Source organism: Oryzias melastigma, unplaced genomic scaffold (genome assembly GCF_002922805.2).
Source record: "Oryzias melastigma strain HK-1 unplaced genomic scaffold, ASM292280v2 sc00320, whole genome shotgun sequence".
Lineage (NCBI taxonomy): Eukaryota > Metazoa > Chordata > Actinopteri > Beloniformes > Adrianichthyidae > Oryzias > Oryzias melastigma.
The window spans coordinates 110,472-135,191 of NW_023416925.1; the positions used below are offsets into that span (position 1 = coordinate 110,472).

Here is a 24,720-nt window from a genome sequence, read left to right on the forward strand (position 1 = left end):
AACTACACCCAGAGCGAATGTCTGTCGAATATCCAATATCCAACTAACTTCACCTCGGTATAATTTCATAGATGCAATACATTTTTATTTTACATCATTGATAATGCTATTAATGTATCATATATTTTATTTTGAGAATCAATGTATCTTAAATATTTCTAAGAAAATTTCAGTTCAACCCAAACAAACAAACCATAAAAAAGGTAAAGATGAGAATTCTTTTCAGCACTCTTCGTGTATGAAAAATTTGGCTAAACATAGGACTAAATTATAGCAGAGTTGTTCTGTTTTGGATGGTAGTAGAGCTCCAAATGTAATATTCTTTAGAGTTAAAGAACCTGGAATTTTAATTTTTGGATGTATCCAACTGTGTATGTTATTCCAGAAGAGTTGTGTTTTGGAACAGCCAAAAAGTATATTGTCTATTGTAAGAAGGAGAAGAATATGTTACAGTGAGTTGAGATGCGTTCAATGAAATGGAATTAGAAAAGTTGCATTACCTACTGCGATAATGCTAGTTCGAATGCTTTTTGCTGAAGATGCTGAAACTTTTTGTGGAAAATGGTGTGACAATTTAATTGCTGAAGGGATTTGCTGAAAATGCAAAAGCTATTTGCCAAATGTTAAATTTGCTAAAAGACTGTAAATCTCGTTAAAGAACTATGAAAGAGTGCCGACGTACATTTCTGAGAATTTTGCTGTAAAATTGCTTAATAATCCATAAGACATGTCAATATGTTGTTTAAATATGAGTTAAACTCCAAATTAGCCCCAAAAAACCTCAGCTTAGTAGATTTCAAATTAGATCCAAAAGCTAGCCTGTTGCTTAGCTAAACTCCAAAACCAGAAAAGCAATACGTATTGATGAAAGTTGTCTGTCTTTAAATACATTTAACTTGTCTTAAATTATTGTTTTGTAATGTTTACTTTGTAATGTTTCTTTTTGTACTGTTTATGCCATCCCCTGGCATTCTTAATGTTCTACCTGTCCTACATCATTGTTCTGTATGTTTTGGACAATTAAAAGAAAAAACCCTCCAAAATAGCAAAAAAATACTCAGTAAACTAAATTAGTCAAAACGTTAACCTGTTGCTAAATAGAAGTTAAACTAGTGCGATAAACATTGATATTTATTACTGGACTGGTCCTCCAATGGAGCACAGGCAGACATCAACCACAAGTCTTGTTAAGGGCCATTCACTTAAGGAGCAGTGAGTCTTTACAAGCTAACATGTCACTTTTTGTTGTTTATCTTGAAGTTTTCTGTCCATATTTCAGTGTTGGTGTCACTAGATTCCATCATGGCGATTACTTTATGATTCTACTAATATTAATATTATGATGTATTATTATAATAATATATATTATATTATAATAAATATATTAATAAACTAATATTTTCATATTCACGTCATTCTAAGGTCATTCCCATACACACAGTTAGATAGTTTTTGAGATTGAACAGTTTTTTTGTCTCATGTGGATAATACAGAAGTGGGCGGGACCGCTGTGATGGCCTTTCCTGATTGGCTACTGATGTTAGGGGCCACAGAGAGAATGAACAACACAAATCCATCCTGTGGTGAGTGCAGCTGAGCGTCATTCAACAACAGTCACAGCTGAAGTTCAACCTTCCATCTTCAGAGGGAGGAAATGGACGAGCTCATCTGAAAATCTTAAAGTTCACGAGGAGTTTTTGAGATGTTGGAATAATGTCTGCTTGGTCCTATTAACATTAAATCTAAAACATGTTAACATTTGTGAAACAGAGCAAAAGCAACAAGAAGTTCATGATCAGGAAGAGAAAATTCAAAGAAAACGTGATCATTTGATCATCTTTGTTAGAAAAATACAGAATTATTGCAAAAATAAAATAAACTAATTGAAAAATGTTGAACTTTATTAAAACTCTTTATTCTGTTTGACAAAACTAAGTTTATAGAAACCAATGACCCACCAGACTACAAGTATATGCTTAATTATTCAAAATAAAAGCTGATATCAGATTGATTGTTTATTCTAAATAAGTGAACATAAAACTATGGGTAAAAATGTTAAACATTTATCAGCTTCATTCATTTTTCCTGAAAAGCAAAATATTTGAGTGAATGATAATGAATCACTGCGACAGATCATTTCAGTTTTATTTGTTTACATGTTACACACAATTATGGCAAAATAACAACCGACACTGAACAATATATTATTCCAAATAATAGGTAAATACATTTAGTATAACTTGGGTGAGAAAACTAAATAAGGAAACAATAAATCGTGACAGGAAGAAAATCTTTAAAGCAAAGAAAGTAATGCTGATGAATATTATAAAAGAAAAGGAGTATGGAGGGATTTTTGGGCCACCATGTTGCAAGCAAAAGTCACAGTTTTGAGTTAAAAATTTTCCAAGTTGCAAACAAAATGCTAAAAAAAATAATTTGCAAATAAACATTTTTAAAATTTGCTTTCAAAACATTTTTTTTGTGTTTGCAAACTTTTTTTACTTGCAAAAAATCTTTTTGTGATTGTAGCACAAACGTTTTTAGATGCATTGTGCCTGATCTCACTTTCGCCCTATCTTTGATTTTGCATTAATAATTTTCTCTAAGCGTTAGTTTGTGCCACAACAAACAGCCTGCTGATTGGTCTAGATTCTATCCAATCAGGTGTCTCTGCCTCGCTTTGGGACCGAGGTGGATCTGAATTCTACAGCCTTCAACCAAGTTTAAAATGTCTGCAGCAGAAACGCAAATGGTAAAAAAATATATTTTTTGCAAGCCAGAAAAAAAGAGTTTTTGAAAGTAAATATTACATATTTTTATTTCCAAATTATGATTTTTTCTTTAAACTTTACATTTAGTTTGCAACTTTGATCTCAAAACTGTGACTTTTGCTTGCTATATGGTGGCACGAAAATCCCTCCACACAGGAGCTCTTTCAAAATCAACAGGTGGGGATTCACTCTGTTGTATTGCATCTATCTTCCATTAAAACAGAACATAAAGTAGATCATGTTCTTCAGCTAAATGACAAAGACAGACGTTTTCCTCAGCAATGCTGGAGTGAAACTCAAACAGAAACACAAACGACTCGGTCCAGACAAGAGAAAGCATCCCTGCAGCACGGATCAGGAGAAGCAACTCATCGTTAAAACAACCAACAGAGAACACAGTGAGTTAGTTTTGTCCTTCACAAACAGAGAGGTTAGTCCTGCTGTCGGATGCTGCTCCTTCTTTGAGCAGGTTAGTGGATTTCACACGACTAAACTACACCTAGACGATTCAGCGGGATGGATCTTCAGATCTTAACTCCTCCCCTCACCTCTGATCTCCTCTCCTTTGGTTGTTCCACTTCAAGGAAAATAAAAACAATGCAAAGCTCTCCCACTTTCTCCAGTTCATCTTCTGTTTATTTTCTGTCTCCTGCTTTTTTCACCATAACTTTTTCTGTTTTAATTAGGTCTGCCACAAACCATTATTTTAATAGTCGACTAATCACTGATTATGTTTTCTGATTAGTCAACTAATCGGATCATGCTCAAACTGGATGTAAGACACACATCTTAACCATCATTAGCTTTAAATGAACTAAAAACTAGATACATTCACACTAGCATTACCTGTGATAATGCTAGTGTGAATGCTGGAAGATGAATTTGGCCGCTGAAGATGCTGAAGTTGAAGCTAATAGCCAGCTAAAATATTTGTTAAATGCCAAATTAGCCTAAAAAAACTGAAAAATCCTGAATTAGCCAAAACAGCTGGGCATGTAGCTGAAATATTAAACTCCAAATTAACCTTAAAAACCTTAATAAATGTCAAAATAATCCAAAAAGTTACCAGAATGCCATTATAACTTTCAATTTTACTACACTCTGACTCCACATGATATAAAGTAACGACTAATCGACTATTAAGTTAGTTGTTGACTATTTCAATAGTTGATTAGTCGTCGATTAGTCGACCAATCGTGGCGGCTCCTGTTTTAATGTATTCAGATTCTTAGTCACCATTTTCTGCTTTTTTCTGCTTCAGGAATAAAAAAAAAAAAAAAAAACATTTTTCCACTTTCTGCTTCCAACTGACATTAAGATCACGTTTTGGACATTTTTTGATTAAAAGTATTTATTTCCAAACGTTTGGGTATTCACAGCATGCTGGATTTCTGCAGGTTCTCCTGCTTCTGAACCCTCGGATCAGCTGCAGTCGACAGCCGGTGATGTTCTCTGCATTCCAGCCGTTTCTCATCTTCATCCGGGTTGGCCTGAATGAAAGCTGTTTGATGGAACAAACAGGAGTGAAAGTGATCTCACTGCAGCCGCTCTCACAAAGAATAAAAAAAAACCTGCAAAAGAACCCAGAAATGCAGCGAACATCAAGACCGTATCTGAAAGTTCCTCCCCTCAGTTGCAGCACTCCACATAGTTTGCCGGCAGCATCCCGGACTTGCCGGTCCTCTGCACGGTGCCGTACATCCAGCCTTCGTCGATGGGCTGGGCGTTGATGATGACATCGCCGTCTCTGAAGGAAACCTCGTCGTGGTCCTGAGCGGCGTAGTCGTACAGCGCTCTGTAAACACGCTGCAGAAGCAACTCGGTCAACAAACATCTCCAGGTAACAGGAAGACGGAGGAGAGCTCTGCAGAAACCTACGGCGTGCGAGTGGTGTGGAGGCGAGGTGACGGATCTGACCGACGACATGCTGGTCTGATGCATGTAGCCGTGGTACTGCTGATGCTGGGCGGCCTGATGGTGGTACGCTCCGGGCAGGACAGGAGCTGAGACAAACAGGAAATGATCAGAAAGGCGTCCAGTGAGCATCCATCAAAGCTAAGATATTAAAGTGAAGGAACACTCGCTGACGTCTGAGCAGACCTGCAGGGAGACGGTGGGTTAGTGGGATCACTCTGTGGGTCACAGCACAAACGTGAGTTAAAAGAGCCACGCTTTCACCCAGAAACAGGCACAAGTACCAGGAGTGCCGGTGCTGCTGCGCTCCCACGGGTCAGAGCTCAGAGAGCTGACAGACTGAGCCTGGCTGTGGGAGAGAGACTGCTGCGAGGACCGCCGGCTCACGCTGCGCCCAGCCCGCTCTGACAGGGACCGCCACCAGGGGGCGGCACAAGCACAGAGTGAAGAACAAAGTGAGCGGGTGGGGTGTAGCTCATGGAAAAAGTCAGACACAGATTATTTTAAATCTGGATTATAGACTCTTCACGTGACGTCACACATCGCTTCCAGTGTCGATGGTTTAGAACAGCAAAGCTGACAGCTGAACGTTGTTTAAAACTATTTTAAAGGGTAACCTAACCATTACCAAAATTTGTATATTATTTGTTTTATAAATGTCCTACCTGGTTGTATTCGTTTCCTCCTCTTAGATCGTTCACAAATCAAAGTACAAATGTCAGTAATCCTGTCTACATCAGAACGGCAACTCAGGTGTTTCCCCAAATTCCTCTGGACGTTAAACGAGTCGTGGATTATTTCTCTCTGAAAACCCGGTTAAAATTGGATGAAGGTTACAAGAACTTCACTGAATGCTGCTTGTTGGATTATGAAGGTAATTATGATTTTATTCTTTTAATCTGTGCTGATGCTAACGCTAGCATTAGCTTTGGCTATGAGACGTGGAGCTGCAGAAGATCTTTTCTCACCAGTTCAAAGTTTAAAAGTCAGCTTTGCCGTTCTAAATGCGAACGCTTGAAGTAACTATTCACTTTTTTGTCTCTGTCGCCATTTTGTCTGTCGTCACCATGAAAAGGGTCTTTTACAGATTATTGCCTGATTGACCCAAAAGAGTCAAGTCCTCGTGTATTTGTGCTATAAACGGTTTACATAACGGGCTTCAGGGAGTCTGTGCTGAACTACCGGACATCCTGCGGAGGCTCCTGGACTGAATGTTGTCCTCCAGGGGGTCAAAGTCAAAGATGGAGCCCGGGTCTGTCCTCCACACCTTCAGATCTTCAGAGAGCAGGCAAACATTAACTCTGCTGACACTCACAGACACATGAGAGAACAGAAGAACCTCTGATAGCTCACGCTTAAATAATCTGACGTTAGCAGAAGTAAAGGAAACGTATTTTCAGAGCAGAATGAACGACTCTGAGGAAGAACTTCAGGGAAAAAACACGGCTCCACGCCAACCTGAAAATGAGTTTTAATAAATATGGAAAAACAAGAATGAAAGAGAACCTTTATTCCACCATTCAATGTTCCAAGAATCTGCAAAGGCTAATGTGGTTTAATCTTTAAGTTCATGTTTGAAAGGACTTTGAGCACAAAAGCATCAAACTGAGAAAACCACAGTAGAAAAAGTGTTGAAGTGTTGGCAGACACATCAGCCTGAACATTACTGTCAAAAACTCCAGAGAAGTCATCATTTTCAAGACTGTCATTTGTAACTTAAGTGCTCCTGATGCTGCTCAAACACTGAAATCAGGTTTTCTGTCAGAAAGAAGAACAAATCTGAGGTGATGCAGAACGTAGGAAGTCACCAAATGCAGAATCCAATCATTGTAGAAGTGTTGGGTCTCCTGATGATTCTGTTAGTCTAGGAAGGATCAGACCATACATGTCTTTTCTTTGGTCTGCTGTAAATTAGGGATGTCAAATTATCACATTAATCACGGTCAGTTAATTACAGACATTTATTTTTTTAAATCGCGTTGATCTCATTTTTGCGTTGGATTTTTACTTCCGTGTTCTGCACACCTGGAAGCATTTTATCCTGCACATACAATGGTCATTTAAGATGAAATATAAATATTAAATACATTATTAGAGCTTCAGTTCTGTTTTATTTTTAAGCTTTAATTGTTTTTTTTTAACAAAAGCCGACTGTTTAATATGCAGTGTGTCGCATTGTCATGGTAGCAGCTTCAGCGCCAGGTGCATGCTCTAACACCTTTTTGAGAAAGGTGATTGTCATGAAAAGTTTAAAAAAAAAAATCATTTTAGAGAGAAAGTTAACGTCTTAGCACTTGGTTTTGTCCAGATGATAAAGCAAAAGTTTCTGCTTCATCACAGTCTTTAAAATGATCAAATTCATCCAAACAGGTTAAAGCACAAGAGGCCAAAATCCAGAACACACCTTAGGTCACGGATGAACAGGATAAACATTGTAAAACACTGTAAAAATAAACTTACATTAACACAACTATGAACTAGATATATAGCACTACCTGTGATAATGCTAGTGTGAATTTGGCTGCTGAAGATGCTGAAATTGATACCTAAAACCACTGAAGCTGATAGTGGAAAACAATAAAGCTGATAGCTAGCTAAAGTATTGGCTAAATGCCAAATCAGTCTAAAAAACTAAAAAAAAAGAATTAAAAAAAAAACGTAGGCAAGCCGAAACAGCCAACATGTAGCTGAAATATAAGCTAAACTCCATAACAGCCTAAAAAATCTTAGCAAATGTCAAAATAGTCCAAAAAGCTATCAGAATGACAATTTTTAAAACTTAAAAACTGTAACTTTTTAACATAATTATGAATAATAAAAAGTCAGGAATATTATTCCAGAATAAATCAAATTAAACCTTAAATAACTTTAGATATTTTACTCTCCATAAAAATATATTTTACCAAATTTATACAAGTTACAAATGAGCGCAACATCGAACCATTCATAACAATAAAATAAAATGATCTGGAGGGCCGGATAGAATTACCCGGAGGGCCGAATCCGGCCCTCGGGCCTTGACTTTGACACATGTGGCTTAAAGTAAACTATCAAATCACTTTCATGTATTTTCTTCTGTATTACTGTTGTGGTAAACTGTGGAATAAGGTATAGCAACATTTGAATGATGGTAGTAATAAGAAGTTTGTGTTTATTATTTATTGGAATTACCGCTCGGTGGTGTCAAAGTAAAGCTTGGAAGTGTTTTATAATAATAATAATTAAATAATTAATTAGTTTTATTTTGATCTGCACCATAATATCATAAAGTAAAATAAAATGCCTTAAAATTAGTCTTTTAACAGCAATTATCAGGTTAAAAATCCTTGCCCTGAAATTTGATGAATAAGATTGAATTAATCAGACTAAAAATGAATCGCCCGACAGCACTAATGTGAATCAGATATCGTCATGAGGTCCACTCACCTACGATGATGCCTCCCGGCCGTCTGTCCATCTCCATCCCTTGGGAGTGGAGGCCTTTGCTGTAGCCCGCCTCTCCCATCATCTGATTGGCTCTCTGGTAGCGTTCCATGCTGGGGTCGTCCAGTCCTGGCGTGAAGCCCCGGCCGCGCGCCCGCTCAAAATCCTCGTGGTATTTTGCCTGCAACCGTAAAAAAGAGCTGTTGGCTTTACAGCAGGGAGAGCTTCAGACAACAACAACGCACACACGTGAACACACACGTGCACACTCACACACATCATCTGGTCAGTGAGCAAATGACACAAATGTTAACTTCTTTATTTAGATCAAACAAACAAAACTAAGTGAGTCATCAGAGAATGAAGCGTTTGAAACCCGTTCACAGTCAGCGACCAGCAGCTTCTGCCCCGCCTCTTGTTAGTATCCGTGCAGAAGTCCCGCCCGTCACTCATGTTAGCTCCTCCCACAGTGGGAGCCATGACAACCAGCTGGCTACCATGGAGACCGAGTCCTGCGTCCTCCTGACGCGCCTGTACTCAGGAGTGTCCAGCTCCGAGCAGCTCCGCCCCCTCAGCTCCTGCAGCCCGCGCTGGTACTTGACCTGTAGGCACACAGACACGTTTTTATCCTCTTGTGCAGACGCAGTCACTGGGTCTGAAGTGTGCAGCCGTGTGCAGCCGTGTGCTGGAGGTCTCAGTAACGCTCTGCAGCTAGAAACTGAAACTTGAGTGCGTCTTGCCGAGCTGATGTTCTCCTGGTTCTGTTTGACCCGCTCCACCTCTGGGGTCACTCCCACACTGGTGGCCTTGGCCGGGCTCTGCTTGTACTTCACCTGCAGACAGCAGCAGTTCCATCAGAGTTCACAGCTTCTGTTTCTCAACGAACTTTGTCGACTTTTGAGTTCTGAAAGTTCAACCGGAACACCAGCCTCTGTGTGAAACTCACTGAGCTGATGTTCTCCTGGTTCCGTCGGACCCGCTCCATCTCTGGTGTCTCTGCGACGGCAGTTCCACGGCCCACCTCCTCTCTGTACTGGACCTGAGCAGAGCTGGAGCTCTTTTACACGCCTATACGAATGTTTTTAACACAGAACTTCATGCATACATGAGAAGAAAAATGTAGAAACTGTAGGTTTCTGAAAACCTGCATCAGATTGTGCCCCACAGTTATGTCAGTCTGAATAATGTACATAGTTTTATTAATCTGAATTTATATCTATATATCTATATTTTCACAGAGGGAGTCTGTGAAAGGTAAGATAAACTTTCCAAATATGTTTGTCTTTTGTTATCTTAGCCTGAGGATTTCAATTTACTGGTCGGTTCAGTTGCTTTAAGACAGTAGCAGGTGTATTTCAGACACGAGTGACTTTACATGTGTCAAGAATAGTTCGGATGAGGAGAGAAGCCAGCAGTTCTCCAAAATAAAACTTCCTCAGAATCTGTAGGTTATGTTGTTTTTTTCCTCTGTGGCTCGGTACCAACTGTCCCACTGACCGGTCTGCAGCCTGGAGATCAGAAACTAATGACTTTCCTGATAAAATCACAGCTTCAAACGATGCGTTGGGTTAAGGCACACATTGTTCATGCTATATATATATATACCTCTACATGTAAGAAATCTATGAAAACATCTGTACAACTACGATAAAGAGTGGACTTACATCACTGATCTTTTTGGCGTTCTCTCTGGCAAGGACGATCTCCGGCGTTTCGGTGACGGGCGCCATCAGGCCTCTCATCAGCTTGGAGTCCCAGCAGTACTGCAGCTAGGGGGCGACAGAGAGCTGTTTGAGCAGGGCCTGCTGGGACGTCGGTGCAGCAGGAGAAGCTGTGAAAAACGCTCACGGAGCTGATGTGTCTCTGGTTGGCTCGGACTCTCGCCATCTCCGGGGTTTCTGACACCAGGCTGTAGCGCTCCTTCAGCCGCTCGGCGTCGTCCTTATACTTCTTCTGCAGACACAGGCAGATTCTCAGCGGAGTAAACTCCTGCAGCAGACTTCTTCTTCCACACAGACCTGACTGTAGATGTCTTTGAGGTAGGAGGCGTGCAGCAGCTCCGGCGTGTCTGTTAGCGTTCCGTACGAGTTCTCACGGAGCTGCTCTGTCTGTTTGTAGGACCTCTGCCGTACACAAACACAAACCAACACAAAGCTGAGGGACAGTCTCACTGTTAGAACGGAATTCCTCTGTTTTTGTAGATCAGGAATTTGTGCTTCTTCTGTCCCAACAGACGTCATTCTTTAAAAAGAATTAATTTCAGTCTAAGATTAGTTTGGTTTTAGTAATAAATCCTTTAAGACATGGTGCCCCCTGTGTTCATCAAGGAGAAATGCATTTTACAAAGTGATTTGGACCATCATTTCTAATGACATGAAAAGCATTTTTTAAATTCAAGTTTCTGTCGGTTCTCTATTAACACGATTGAAATTTTCATATAATTAAATCACATTTATTTATTTTTTAATTAAAATCTTGATACGTCTTAAAATGTATACTTCCTCCTATTGTTTTAAATTAAAGGTCCATTCTAAAGGCTTTGTAATGCTGAATGAGTGATTGTCTTATAATAACATTATTTCGATCAACCACAAACTGTAAATTCAGATCAGCCGACTATGTGTTAATGGATCTGTGGTTAACGCATCTCTCAGACCTGACTCTGGATCTCAGAGGCTCTCTTCACTCTTCGCATCTCCAGAACGTCGGGGCTCAGCTCCATGCCTTTTCCCAGGATGTCCCGCTCCAGATCCTTGCGGTACTCCTTCTGTTGATGAACAGTGTGGTTGTGCCAGAGCACAGGAAACATGTGGTAGATGTGTGTGTGGAGCGTCAGCTACCTGGTTGAGAATCTGGTTTGCTTTTTTCACCCTCAATAACTCAGGGGTTTCTTCAAGACCAACCCCAGACAAGCCCCGCCCCTTCACTTCCTGCTCCAGGTCCTTCTTGTACTCTTTCTGCAGAGTGAGAGCAGAAGTAGTTATTCAGGGTTTTATGAATCTGGTTAGCTCTAGATATATTAGACATCTGTTGTTCTTGTTTCATTTATCAGTGTTATTAATCCTCTAAATCTTTTTAAAAATCAGTCACTCTCTAGCTCTCTAAAATAGGGACTATTTTAATAGTCAATGACTAATTTAATAGTCAGCATGTCATTACTTTATATTCTATGGACTTTTATATTCTTTTGGAGTTTAATATTTCAGCTACATGCTAACTGTTTAGGCTAATTTAGGCTTTTTTTCAGTTTTTTAGGCTAATTTGGCATTTAGCTAATATTTTCACTGGCTATCAGCTTCAGCGTTTTTAGATATCAATTTCAGCATCTTCAGCAGCCAAATTCAGCTTCCAGCATTCACACTAGCATTATCACAGGTAATGTTATATATCTAGTTTTTAGTTAGTTTAAAGCTAATGATGGTTAAAATGTATGCTTTACATCCAGTTTGTGCATGACCCGATTAGTCGACTAATCTGAAAAAATAATTGGTGATTAGTCGACTACTAAATTAATCGTTTGTGGCAGCTCTATTCTAAAATCCTCCACAGGACATAAACTTTGCATTTTTATACTTCAGAGACAATGAACTCCTGGTGGTTGTGAAAAATCCAGGGTTTAGCACGTTATTTCTGGTAAAAACTTCATAAAGTGTGAAAAACTTGACTGAAAATTTCTCCTCAAATGACATTACAGTTGGAATGACTCTCAGCTTTCTGAATCCAAATGATCTTTGAGTGTGTCGGTGTGATGTTCCTCCGCAGCACCTCGCTCAGCAGGCTGCTGGCGTGGCGCGCCGTCAGGTATCCAGGGGTCTGGTCAACATCCACCAAAGCCTTCCCCTTCACCTGCTCCTCGTAGTCCTTCCGGTACTCCTTCTGAAGGAGGAAAGAGGAGTATGATCTGTCAGCCTCCTTCAGAGAACTAGTTTAGAAGAGTTACAAACTGAAACTCAAAAAAGAAACTAAGTTCAGGAAAGTTTAGCAAAAGTGATTCATTCCTTCATGTCGTATGTTGCTAATAATCAGGACTTCACTTAACTTAGCATCACATTGAACAGCAAAAGCATTGAAGAACAGTTTTTTTTATATAATTGGGAATAAATTCAGGCATAGACATAGAAATCTAAACTTGTCCAGCTCAGTGGTCTCGTGGTAGTGTCCGGCCTGAGACTGGAAGGCCGTGAGTTCAAATCCACAGCAGAGTCAAACCAGAGACTAAAAATGGAACCCAGTGCCTCTGCTCAACATTCAGCATTTAAGGGTTGGATTGAGATTTCAACTGTGCTGTGTAGGTTTGAAATAAACAAGTTCTCCTCTGTAATGACATCTCAATAGTCTGTATCAGTGCAGGCCGACAGAAACTCATTTTTTTACCTCACTTTGGATCTTCTGAACTTCTTTAGACACTTTATAGGCTGGAGTTTCTCCAAACTCCATCTGAGAGCGACCCTTGCTCTTCTCATATTCCTCTCTGTACTTGACCTGCCAGCACAGACCCATCAGACAGGAAACACGGTGAAAACACACAACACAAAGCCTGTGCTGTCCTTTGTCCAACCTGGCTGTGCAGCACTGCGGTCTCCTTGTGGTGGAGCTGTTCAGCCGTGTCCACAGCTATGTGGTAGTGAGCCTTCGCTAGCTCGTACTTCTTTTTGTACTCCACCTAAAAAAAACAAAACCCTCAGAAGGCTCAGTTCAGTTGATTTATCTCTAACACACGTGTCAAAGTCAAGGCCCGGGGGCCGGATCTGGCCCTCCAAGTAATTCTATTCGGCCCTCCAGATCATTTTATTTTATTATTAATGACCCGATGTTATCTGGCGCTTATTTCTAACTTGTATAATTTTGATAAAATATATTTTATAGAGAGTAAAATATTGAAAGGTATTTAAGGTTTAAGTTGATTTATTCTAGAATAATATTCCTGACTTTTTATTATTCATAATTATGTTCAAAAATTACAGTTTTGAAGTTTTTAAACTTGTCATTCTGCTAGCTTTTTGGAGTATTTTGGCATTTATTAAGATTTTTTAGGCTATTTTGGAGTTTAGCTAATATTTCAGCTACATGCTAGTTGTTTTGGATCATTTAGGCCTTTTTTTGTTGTTAGGCTGTTTTGGAGTTAAACTAATATTTACATGCTAGCTGTTTTGGCTGATTTAGGATTTTTTTGTTATTTTTTTAGGCTGTTTTGGAGTGAGGCTAATATTTACACTCTAGCTGTTGTGGCTATGTTTTTAGGCTATTTTGAAGTTTAGCTATTTTTTCAGCTACATGCTAGCTGTTTTGGCTAATCTAAGTGTTTTTGGCATTTGGCAAATATTTTAGCTGACTATCAGCTTCAGCATCTTCAGGTATCAGCACTAGCGTCTTTAGCAGCCAAATTCAGCTTACAGCATTCACACTAGAATATTGCAGGTAATCTAATTCATAATTATGTTAAAAAGTTTTGGTTTTAAAGTTTTAAAAATGTAGTTTTAGAGTGTTCAATAAACGTTTATCCTGTTTGGCCCGTGACCTAAGGTGTGTTTTGGATTTTGTGCGACTGAGTTAGACAACCCCTGGTCTAGTGATTAGTGATGGTTCTTCTACGCTCAAACAAAACACATGACCTAAGGTGTGTTTTGGATCTTGAGTTTGACACCCCTGCTCTAAAACAAAATCATTGAGTGCAAATATAATTCATCAGTGTATGCTCCTACGTTGCTCTGCAGCTTGCTGGCATGCAGGGCGTGCTCCAGATGCAGGAGGTTGGGCAGGTCCAAGGAGCCCTCAGGCTTCTGGTTCTGGTTGGTCCTGTACTTCACCTGGAGACAGGAAAGAGAACCAACAGTCTTACACTGCAAAGGTTGAACATTTGGCCAAATATTTGATTCATTTTTGGTAGAATTTGTTTTTTTTAATTCAATAAAACACAGAATTACTGGTTAATTAGACAGTACAAACTTAAATGTAGAAAGTGTGTTACTTGTGTTAGGAGACTTTTGCCTTTAATACCTACAATGTTTTCTCTAGAAAAAGTCATTCAGCCTTAATAAATGACTCTGGGATGTTTTTAGTTTTTGCAGTGTTAATGATCTCTGCAGTTATGGGTCTCTTTTAGTTTCAGATCTTTAACACCTGAAGCGTGGCGCTTAAACACAAAATCTTTAACATATTGTAACTTTTCAACTATTAACACGATAATTCCAGCCGATTCTGAAGGAGCACTTAAAAAATGAGTGTTAAAGGGTGAAACAGCAGCTGATAACACATTCATCTGAGTCAACATGAAGGTCAGAGGTCATTGACATGTGCATGTAGCCGCCTCACATCTGCCAGCTTGTACGGTGCGTTCCCAAACACCGGAGCAGCATGCAACACAACAAGCTGTTACGCAACACTGTGAAGGGCCCGGTTTGTGCGTCTGTGTGGGCGGCTAAAGTGCTAAAACTGTGAGCCTGTTGGTGTGTGCGTGGGTTTGGGTTAGAGCCGGCTTTAGTTCATGATATGATCAAGTGCGTTTGGTCAGTGCGCGTCCTCGCTGCTGCAGGAAGCCTGTCTGTGTGTTTGACCTCTTCCAGTTCAACAGCTCGTATCCTACAGCCACTCTCCGTTTGCCTCAGAGGGGTTGCCATGGTAACGCCCACACAAACCCTGAATTCTCGAGTGCATTTGGAAGTGAATCACTCCCAAACAGACATAGTGTTTGTCTATGAAGGAAGCAGCAGGTGAACTGAGAGAAACAGAATGATTATCAAGAACTCTGATCAACTTTTAAATGTGTTGAATTAAAAGGCTGAATACTTAACAACAAATGTATTAATGTCTGAAAACACCAGCTGGTTTGTAACAGATGGAATATTTACGTCATAAAGAATGTGTTAAAAAAATAAAATAAAATAAAACCTTCTCACGACTGAACTTTCTTCAGTAATCTGTTTCTCCATAAATCAGGTTTATTTTTAGTCTTGAAAGAGTTTTTTTTGTCTGAAAATGAATTTATTTAAAAGTGAATTTAAAAAATGAAAATGAAAAATTGTAATTACATTTAAAAAATGTATTTACAAATCAATTAAACATTCATTCATTCATCTTCTTGTCCGCTTCGTCCCTTTCGGGGTCGCGGGGGTGCCGGAGCCTATCCCGGCTACTGATGGGCGAAGGCGGGGTTCACCTGGACAGGTCTCCAGTCTGTCTCATGGCATCAATTAAATATTTAAATTTAACTACATTAAAAAATAATTTAATTAAATTATGAAAAAAATACTTAATTAACCTAAACTTAAACTAACATTTAATTGCATTTGAATTGAATCACATTTAATTTAAATTTAAAATTAAATAAAAAAATTCCCTGAAAGTTAATTTATTATTTTTAAATGCCAGATTTAATTTCCATACTTATATAAAAAAGGTATTTAACAAATACCTGTTTATAAATAAGAATTGTCCATTATTTATTTTTTACTTTGAAAATGATTGTTTTTCTCTTTGTTTACTTAAAGGATAAGAAAAAAAAAACTAATAGTAACTGAGAAAGTATCGGCATTTCCTGCATACACCAATATCTAATTACTGTTAAATTGCCAAAAAAGCTAAAAACAGTCAGACACGGTAATAATTCAGCAATAACAGCAAAGAATGGAAACAAAAGCTGCTACTATTTACATAAAGAGGATCCATCATTAAGCTACATCTGAAATCTTTACAGCTAAAGATTCTCTTCTTTCTTTCACAACATGTTGATGAATAGCTCCAGTTCTCAGAAACCATAAAAAGAAGATCTGAGGAAGATCTGAACAAAACATGTGAGTGTGACTTCTTTGTGCTGTAGGTCACATGACCTTTGTGTGACAGGTGTTGGGGTCACCTGACTGGCCAGTGCAGCAGCAGCCTGAGTGTGTCTGAAGGTCAGGCAGTCCAGAGGGTTGTAGCTCGGCTTCTGGTCCTTCAAGTGTCGGTGGAAATTCTCCTTATACTTCACCTATAGAACAGAGAGCAGAGGGACCCACGTCTCACCTGTGTGCCGGCTCTGCCTGCCCAGTGAATGCTGGGTATGTTGAGTTACCTGGCTGGTCAGCTTTGAAACCTCGTTGGCGTGCTGGATGTCCGTTCGGGTCAGAAGAGAGCTGTCGCTGTAGACGGGCTGCTTGGTTTGATTCTTGTAGGCCACCTTTGGAAGAAAAACATCTTCACTGCATGCTTGTGAGCCTCTATAAGCTAATGGGACAGAGTGTTATTTTTGGGAAAATTAGTGGAGCTAAATTCCGTGCCAACATTCCCGCCCACAACCCAGGTGAGCATTTCTGATGAATTCTTGATGCTCTCCAGAAACTATGTCTTAAAAGGCGACACACGCTCTTGGATTTTGGCTAAAAAACACATAATCATAATTAAATTCTTCTGGAAGTTTCCTTTTATTTCGAGGAGATTTTCTCTCCACAGCCCCTAACTTCATGCTCCGTACAGTAACTACATCTACGGTCTTCCATATAAAACACGTAAACTCACATCGCTGGCCAGTTTGGTGGCGTTGGCGGCGTTCAGGATATCTGGTCTGTCAGGAGCCGTGTTGCAGTGATGAAGCTCCTCTTTACCTTTTCTGTAGCTGACCTGACACCAGACCAGAAAGAGAGAAAAATCACTGAACGCATGAAAATACAATGAAATAATTTAATTTGAGAACATGAGTAGATTTCTTAAAATGTCATCAACATTTCTGAATTTGAATAAAAGATATTTTCTTAATCATAAGTAAATGTACTACTAGATATAAGACTTTTTCTTCCAACATTTACATTTTAAGTATCTTTAGTAATTAATCTAATTATTAGAGCCTCGAATCGATTAAAAAAGTTAACTAATTAATCATAAATCAGGGAAAAAATTAATCGCGATATTGTAATTAACTTTTTTTAATTGCAATTAATCGCAATTAACTTTTTTTTTACAGCATTTGCCAATTACTTATTATCCACAAATAATCACAATATAAAATCACACACAAAACTGTACATTTGCAACATTTATTTTTTTAAATTAATGCTGTCAATCGATTAAAAAAAAATCTGATTAATCACATTTTGTGTTGTGATTCATCACTATTAATCACAACGTTTTAATAGGTAAATTTTATGACAATTTACAGGTTTTGAACAAAAACACGTCTGTGAAGCAAAGCGAAGGACTGCTGCTCCTCCAGGTGCAATTAATTTACATTAATGAATATCAACGCGTTAATTCTGGTCGATTAATCAAGTTAACGTGTTGATGCTCACAGCCCTACTAATTATACAACCTTTAAAAGGCCAGTAAAACCAGTGTATGTTTAGAAGGGCCAAGTAAATCTGGTTTATTATAAACATCTTCTTTCAGACCTCTAACACAAACTCTCAGTTAAATAAAAGTTAAACTTCAAAACCTTAAAATAGTTCTATACTGGTTTGGAACAAGACTTATTTGATGGGGAGGAGTACATTAAAAGACAGAATCTTCTCATGGTTCTGATGGTTCAACTGCTTCTAACGTTAGAAAACGTACTAAACTAGCAAGCAAACATCAAAGACTCCGCCCTTTTTGTGGGAAGAGGAGGCGGAGCTCCTAGAGAAGCAACAGATGTGAACGAGTGAGTCAAAATTTGTTGAAAAGTCTCATCTCTAAATGTATAAATGCTGCTGCTAATCCCACAGACACAAGTGTCATGGTTTTACCTCGCTCTGGTTCTTGGTGACCGCCATGGCGTGCTGCACGTCAGGCAGAGTCTTCATGTTGGTGTAGTCGGCTTTGCCTTTCTCTCGGTTATACTTCTCCTTATAGAACTTCTACACAGAGGAGCAGACGTTTGTGTGAGAGCACTGCAGGCATCAAAACGAGCGTTCAGGCTGCAGCTTCCATTGACAGAAAATATCTGGTGACTCACACAGCCCGCTGCTGAATGACGAACGCGCTCATTTGTCTCAAAATAAACCAAGCGCGTTCCGACAGTGAAACTGAGGAATTCACAGCAAAACGCAGAAATGAGTCTGAATCTAGAGACGTTGATGAACCTGCTGCTGCCTGTGATGCATTCAGGCTGAGTCAGTGCTGACAGGACAAACTCCGGTTAGTGACGTGAAATGATGCAAACCCAGACGTGTTCTGTCCTCACGAAAGGAGGAGTGAAGAAGCTGATGTTGGACATGTGTCTGCAGATGCTCAGGCTGTCTGTTGTTCTCCTCACGCTCTAGTTAGTCCTGCATTGCTCGGTCAGGAGACACAAACCAGAAAGCAGAAGGCCCGTGTCCCAGTTTACCCCCAGCTTTGATTCTCTGCCCCCCGGGACTCTTTTGTAACCCACATCTCTGAGGCATCATCTGTGATGTGCTTCAGTTGAGCCGGCGCTTGAATTTCTGATTTATGTCAAAATGTATAAAGAGTTCTTTCTAGCAAAAAAAGAACCTAAACGATAATGACGTGTTTGTCAAAAACACACAGGAGGTGTTAAAGTCATCAGACCCAATCACAGGACCCATCGTTCTTCATATATCTTTAAGTGCATCAACTCTGAAGTTAAGTTTTTTTAAGAAACCAAACATACATTTCTGAATCGTTTCCCCTTCAAGTTTAAATCTTCTTCTTCTTCCTAGTGAATCAGACTCTTCTGCATCCACCCATCTTCACGTCACCTTTTACTACAGACACAAACCTCCTCTTTGGTCGTCTGACTGGCAGCTCAAACCTGGACCTCTTACATCATCCCTCATCTCTACATGTGTGAAGTCAGTCAAAAATCTACTTTCCTCAAAGTTTGATCAAACCAGAAAACAATAAAACACGGGAAAATGTTCACAATGTTCCAGTGAAGTCAGAGAAAAACAGCAGGAATGCTGCATCTACATGTATGTGTGACTCCAGCACAACACCCAACACTTCAAGCTGCAAACGAGGCTCCAGAGAAGCATGTTTGTGCCTCAGTCTTTAGAACACGTGTCAAGGCTCGGGGGCCGGATCCGGCCCTCCAGATCAGTTTATTTTATTGTTATTAATGACCCAATGTTATCTTGAGCTCATTTATAACTTGTGTTATCTTGACAAAATATATTTTTATAGAGAGTAAAATATTAAAAGTTATTTAAGGTTTAAATTGATTTATTCTGGAATAATATTCCTGCCTTTTTATTATTTGTAATTATGTTAAAAAGTTACAGTTTTAAAGTTTAAAAAATTGTCATTCTGCTAGTTTTTTTGGATTATTTTGTAATTTATTTAAATTTTTTTAGGCTATTTTGGAGTTTAGCTAATATTTCAGCTACATGCTAGCTGTTTTGGTTCATTTAAGCTTTTTTTTAAAAGGTTTTAGGCTGTTTTGGAGTTAGGCTAATATTTATATGCTAGCTATTTTTGGCTAATTTAGTTTTTTTCAGTTTTTTAGGCTATTTTGAAGTTTAGCTATTATTTAAGATACATGCTAGCTGTTTTGGCTAATTTAGGCTTTTCTTTTTAAGCTTTTAAGCTGTTTTGAAGTTAAGCTTATATTTATATGCTAGCTGTTTAGCTATGTTTTCTTCTACATCCTAGCTGTTTTGGCTAACCTAAGTTGTTTTTTTTATGTTTTTAGGATAATTTGGCATTTAGCAAATATTTTAGTTGACTATCATCTTTAATGTTTTTATCTATCAATTTCAGCATCTTCAGCAGATAAATTCAGCTTACAGCATTCACACTAGTATTATCACAGGTAATATATCTAGTACATAATTCTGTTAAAAAGTTACGGTTTTAAAGTTTTAAAAATGTTGTTTTAGCGATCTCAATCAATGTTTATCCTGTTCAGCCCGTGACCTAAGGTGTGTTTTTTATTTTGGCCCCTGTGCGATTGAGTATGACACCCCTGCTTTAGACAGACTCCCCAGGTCCAGATCAAATCAGTGGGACGGAGGCTGAGCAGCATCAGCAGCAGAGCTGTCCTCACGTCTGTCTTTGACTTCAGCCTCACCACTTTGCTGTGGATATCTCTGCCCCGGTTTAATGCGTGTTTGGGCAGTAGGTCAGCGTCTGTGTCTTCAGGCTGTGGAGCACAGCCTCTATTCATGCTGCTGCAGTTGAAATGGAACCACATCAGTGGGTGTGAGTGAACTCAGAGCTCGCTGCAGGCTGTGCCGTTCATCTGCTCTGCAGTCAAAGTCTGACCCGTCTCCACCTGCTTCACACCGAGCTCTCCAGCATGAGTGACCTTAACGTACGGATGATCACTCCTCATTAAATTCACACAAACACTTAAACTCAAATGCTCGCCTGAAATAAGACCTGGATTTTCTTTGCATGCATCGGCCCTCTTTGCACTCACATCGCTCTGTGCTTTGGTCAGCTCCTTGGCAAAGACGGTCTGGATGGTTTGGGGCATCTGAGCGTACAAGGTGCAGCCAGCGTCCCTCCTGCCCTCCTCCCTGTAAGCCCTCTGTAACACATCCAAGGCTTTTCCTCAAAACATCATCAGACCGCTGAGTCACAAAGATTGTGCTGAATGAACTAAAAGTGAAGTGGCTTTACAACAGTGATGTGAATCCCTGTGTTAGTGTCTGTTATGTTCATGGTTTAGTGAATCGTGTTTCTTTTTCTGGTGTATTGTAAACGTGTTTGCAGATCAAAGCTTACCTCGCTGCACAGCTGACTCTGTTCTTTTGCATGCTGAGTTTCTTTAGTCTCTGGCAGTAGAGAGTACAGAGATTTCACCAACTCCTTCCTGCTGGCCTCTTTGTATTTGGTCTAAGAACAAAAAATAATTCCATTAACAAATGTTTGGAAAAGAACATGAAAATTAAAATCTGTTAGTAGTTTAAATTAGGGCTGTCAGATTTGTCGCGTTAAAAACGCATTAATCTGATGTGTGCTTGACGCCGACAATTTTTTTGACGCATTAATCGCGGACTTTCTCATACGTGCCTTTCCACACCGCGCGCGCGGGCGTCTCCCCTTTAACTCACCGGCTGCTCTCATTAGATCACAGGCGGGTCTCCAACCTCCGAGCTGCGAGCTAAAACCGGCCGGCGCTAGGACCTGGAGAGCTCCTGCACCCTAACTCGGCTCTGGTTCGCGTCCAGTACCACGTCTGGTGGTACCGGCTCGCTCCGGCGCCGCGTCCCGCGAGCTGCGGACCCCCGACGTTCCGGACAGCAAGCTCACCGGGGGACGTTTTAAATGTTCTGGAGGTTTCAGCGTGATCCAGCCCCAGCATAGCGGTCTGTCTGCCAGCATATTCATCGTGAGCTCCGCTGGACACGTCGCTGCGCAGCGGCAGTAACAGACTGTCAAACTATCCACAGTGTATCCCGCTTTTCTCAGTCTTTAATGTTTTAAAAAACAAAAGTTCATTGGAAATGATAAATCTCTATTTCATTTATTACTGTAGTTCAGCAGAGGAGGAAAAGATTTGGTCCTGACAAAAAATGAACATGAAAGTGTTATGGAAATGTTATTTTTGATGTTTTTTATTTTATTTTACTGAACGTTGATTGAAGTTTTGAATTTAAAATGCCCTTCACTTGCACTTGGGCTTTTGTTAGGGATTTTATGTTACAGCCTTTTATTGTTAAGAAAGTTTATCTCAATATAATGTTAAAAAATAAAGTATTTCTGATGAAAACTATTAATTTTGTCATTCTTGTTTTCATAATTAATGTAGAACTGCTAAATTCCACAAAGCACAAATTTCTTTCCTTAAAAAAAGGCCACATGTAAATTTGCGGTTAATCGCGAGTTAACTCTGGAAATGCAATTAATTGCGATTAAAGATTTTTATCGCCTGACAGCTCTAGTTTAAACAGATTCCTGATTCATTAAATGTCTCATGATTTACAGTGACTGATCATGTGGAGATAAAGCACCAGAGCTGCTCCCTCCCTGCATGCATCAGTTGGAGAGTTTCACCTGGCTGTGCTTCTCTGCCATCTCCTTCATGAACTGGCTCTGCAGAGTCTCAGGCAGCTGAGAGTACAGAGAGTTGGGCAGGTCTTCCATGTCCTTCTTGTACTTTGACTGGAAGACACGAGTGTACAGTTTCTGAAGCATGAGTAGGGTCAACAGTGAGCAGAAGTGCAGGTGAGGAGGCTGCAACACGAGCGTTTCACTGCACCTCACCTCACTCTGAAGCTCCGAGATCTGCTTAACAAACTCCATCTCTCTGGTTTCTGGCATCTGATGGAAGACGTCGCTGCCGACCTCCTGCCTGCATTTCTGCTTGTATTTATTCTGAAACAAAGAACCAAGACGGCATGCTAATCCAGCTCATCAGAGTCTCCTATCCTCTCGTCGTTTTGCTGAACCTCGCTCTGCAGCTCCATGACGGCTTTGGCGAACTTGATCTCCTCCGTCTCGGGCAGCAGGTGGTACAGGCTGGAGCTTAGATCCTTCTTACCTTCCTTGTACTTCACCTGGAGAAAACAGACAGCTGAAAACCCCACAGACATTCACCATCATTATTTTAGCTCAAGAATATTAGAATATTTTCAAACAGAACAAAATATGTCTTTAAACAGCCAACACTATTTTTTGAAATCATGGTATATATAGACCAAGATGATTCTGTTTCTACATTTTAGATGATTTGAACCTTCAGTACTTCATAACAAATCAAGTTAGAGTTTAAAGGTCATATGCATTCGTTTCTGTCCTCTTTATTTGTTTTTGTCACTGTATTTTCCACACTTAAAAGACTAAACTTTTTTCAAAAATCCGCCGTGCTCCTAATAATCCGGCGCTCCTTTTGTGTGTACTAAGTTCCAAAATCTGTCAAATGGTCTTGTGCATCTTTGGGAAGTCTCGGTTCAATTGACTGTCGAACATTTCTCGTGCGCACGGACGATCACGCTGTGAGCGTTTTGAGGGACACAGGTGGGTCACAGAGATTCTGGGAAGTCGTGCTCTTGGGAAACAATGTGGATGGCGGGAAAGTTTACCTCATCTCAAGTTACTGCAGAAACCCACAAACAGAGCGCACGCTTTACCCAGCCTGCGCCATTACGTGCTCGCGCAATCCTGACAACACGTGGAGGATTTGTCTGACAGTATTCATTTGTTCGTTCAGGTGATGATCATGTTACGACGTCATGTGCTGAATCTGACAGTTTCCCCTGCGCAGGTGAAACCACAATGGAGCGTGTCTAATGTTGAGCGCTCTGGAAAGTCTGAACTTCCACGTGCACGGCTGGGCGCTGCGCAGAGATTCAGAAAAACTTTAGGTACATGTTTTTCCAGTATGTTTTCTGACCGCTCGAGTCGCTCAGATTCAGCTCTGCTAGATAGTGTTTGATCACACACGTGAGGCCCCCTTCAGACCTATCCGAAAGCGCGCGTTTGTTGGAGGAGTAGATAACAGACAGCACACACACTTATACGGGGAGGCAGCGCCGGGCGAGTTACGCCTCCATAAGTGAAGGGATTGTTGACGCCTGGGCTACAGAGCTGCTGTAACTGTTGTTCGAGCTCTGGCTAAAGCCACCGGCATCACGGCTGAACAACCGCCTGGAATGAGACCGACTCTGACAACGATGACAGGGAACCGGAATGTTTGTTATGGAATTATGCAGCTGCTTAATTCAAACACCAAAGATGTTTGTAGGAGAAGATTGATTAGAAAATGATAAGAGTGGTTTGTTAAATAGTGGAACAAAGTCTTGGTTCTGTTACCTTTTTTTTTTTGTGTGTGCCATATAATACGGTGTGTATTGAACGGGCTAGAACAGCGTTTTGTAAGCGATGAAACTCTGCTTTTTACACCTGTCTTGGGACAACTTCAGTATGATAGTCTAGACCAGGGGTCTCAAACTCGCGGCCCGCGGGCCATCTGCGGCCCGCAGGATGATGATTTGCGGCCCGCGTCTTCATATGAAAGATTACTGTTAGTGCGGCCCGCAAGGCTGATATGAAGGACAGTTGCTGTGTGCCGAGCTGAATGAACCAATCACAGTGAGGTATATGACTCTGGAGGCGGGACATCGGCGGTCTGTCCAGTACCTCTGTCTATCATTCATTCCTTCCTCCAGTCAGCTGGGCGGAGCTGACTGGAGGAAGGAATGAATGATAGAGGAGGAGCCATGAAGCACCAAACGCGATTTGTGTGACAAATTCTCGTGCCCCGGGGAATTTGCTGCTCACGTCTCGTCAAAAAATGTGTTTCTGTCGCCGCGCCGCGTGTCGAAGGGGCTACCAGCTCCGTCTGTGGATGTCTCTCTCAGAATGAATGAGAGACATATATGATGTCGAGGAATACGTTTTTGACGTACTGACTGTTCCTAACCAGAACTCCACAAGCTCCGAGCCGCAAACCTGTAGCCCGCCCCGCGCGGCGATCCGCAGCACCCGCCTGTCAGACATGTGATCCTGAGCTTGGATCGCGCCTGCGTGGGCGTGTCTGTGACTTTTAAGGTTCACACACCGGCTGTGTCGGCGCGCATTCCAGTCCATGTAAACGCGATAGAAGTCCGATATTCTGCTACGCGCGTTTGAATAGAACCCCCATGGAAAGCAGACCCTGCCCTCCCCTCAAATGTGCACTGATGCAGCCGGCGCGTGCACGAGCACCCCACACCTCCAATGAATGGAAGACACATAGACGTGGACAAAAGTGTTCATACCCCTCAGTTAAAGAAGGACA

The 24,720-nt window shown here is 40.5% G+C and overlaps 1 protein-coding gene and 1 long non-coding RNA gene across 7 annotated transcripts in view; one reads left to right on the top strand and one right to left on the bottom strand.

The window, feature by feature from the left end:
- Positions 1 to 4,028: 4,028 nt before the first annotated feature.
- Positions 4,029 to 24,720, bottom strand: part of nebl (nebulette) — a 102,103-nt gene continuing 81,411 nt past the window's right edge. Inside the window, exons 22-43 of one of the 6 annotated variants that reach the window (XM_036210946.1) lie at positions 22,391 to 22,498; positions 22,206 to 22,316; positions 21,996 to 22,103; positions 20,724 to 20,834; positions 20,416 to 20,526; positions 17,801 to 17,911; positions 16,602 to 16,703; positions 16,159 to 16,263; positions 15,961 to 16,074; positions 13,811 to 13,915; positions 12,667 to 12,771; positions 12,483 to 12,590; positions 11,874 to 11,984; positions 10,949 to 11,065; positions 10,765 to 10,875; positions 10,127 to 10,231; positions 9,957 to 10,061; positions 9,773 to 9,877; positions 9,055 to 9,147; positions 8,849 to 8,941; positions 8,485 to 8,710; positions 8,152 to 8,289 (exon numbers count right to left, since the gene is read on the bottom strand). In XM_036210946.1, the coding sequence (XP_036066839.1) occupies positions 8,558 to 8,710; positions 8,849 to 8,941; positions 9,055 to 9,147; positions 9,773 to 9,877; positions 9,957 to 10,061; positions 10,127 to 10,231; positions 10,765 to 10,875; positions 10,949 to 11,065; positions 11,874 to 11,984; positions 12,483 to 12,590; positions 12,667 to 12,771; positions 13,811 to 13,915; positions 15,961 to 16,074; positions 16,159 to 16,263; positions 16,602 to 16,703; positions 17,801 to 17,911; positions 20,416 to 20,526; positions 20,724 to 20,834; positions 21,996 to 22,103; positions 22,206 to 22,316; positions 22,391 to 22,498 (2,292 nt within the window). In that variant the 3' untranslated portion in view covers positions 8,152 to 8,289; positions 8,485 to 8,557. Of the gene's footprint in view, positions 4,578 to 4,649; positions 4,872 to 4,969; positions 5,090 to 5,867; positions 5,961 to 8,111; positions 8,290 to 8,484; positions 8,711 to 8,848; positions 8,942 to 9,054; positions 9,148 to 9,772; positions 9,878 to 9,956; positions 10,062 to 10,126; positions 10,232 to 10,764; positions 10,876 to 10,948; positions 11,066 to 11,873; positions 11,985 to 12,482; positions 12,591 to 12,666; positions 12,772 to 13,810; positions 13,916 to 15,960; positions 16,075 to 16,158; positions 16,264 to 16,601; positions 16,704 to 17,800; positions 17,912 to 20,415; positions 20,527 to 20,723; positions 20,835 to 21,995; positions 22,104 to 22,205; positions 22,317 to 22,390; positions 22,516 to 24,720 lie in introns of those variants that run through there. The other 5 variants (XM_036210947.1, XM_024265543.2, XM_024265542.2 and 2 more) reach the window with 5 other exon arrangements.
- Positions 5,089 to 6,177, top strand: LOC118598313. The gene is made up of 2 exons (XR_004947442.1): positions 5,089 to 5,559; positions 5,761 to 6,177. It is a non-coding gene; the product is annotated as an uncharacterized LOC118598313 (long non-coding RNA).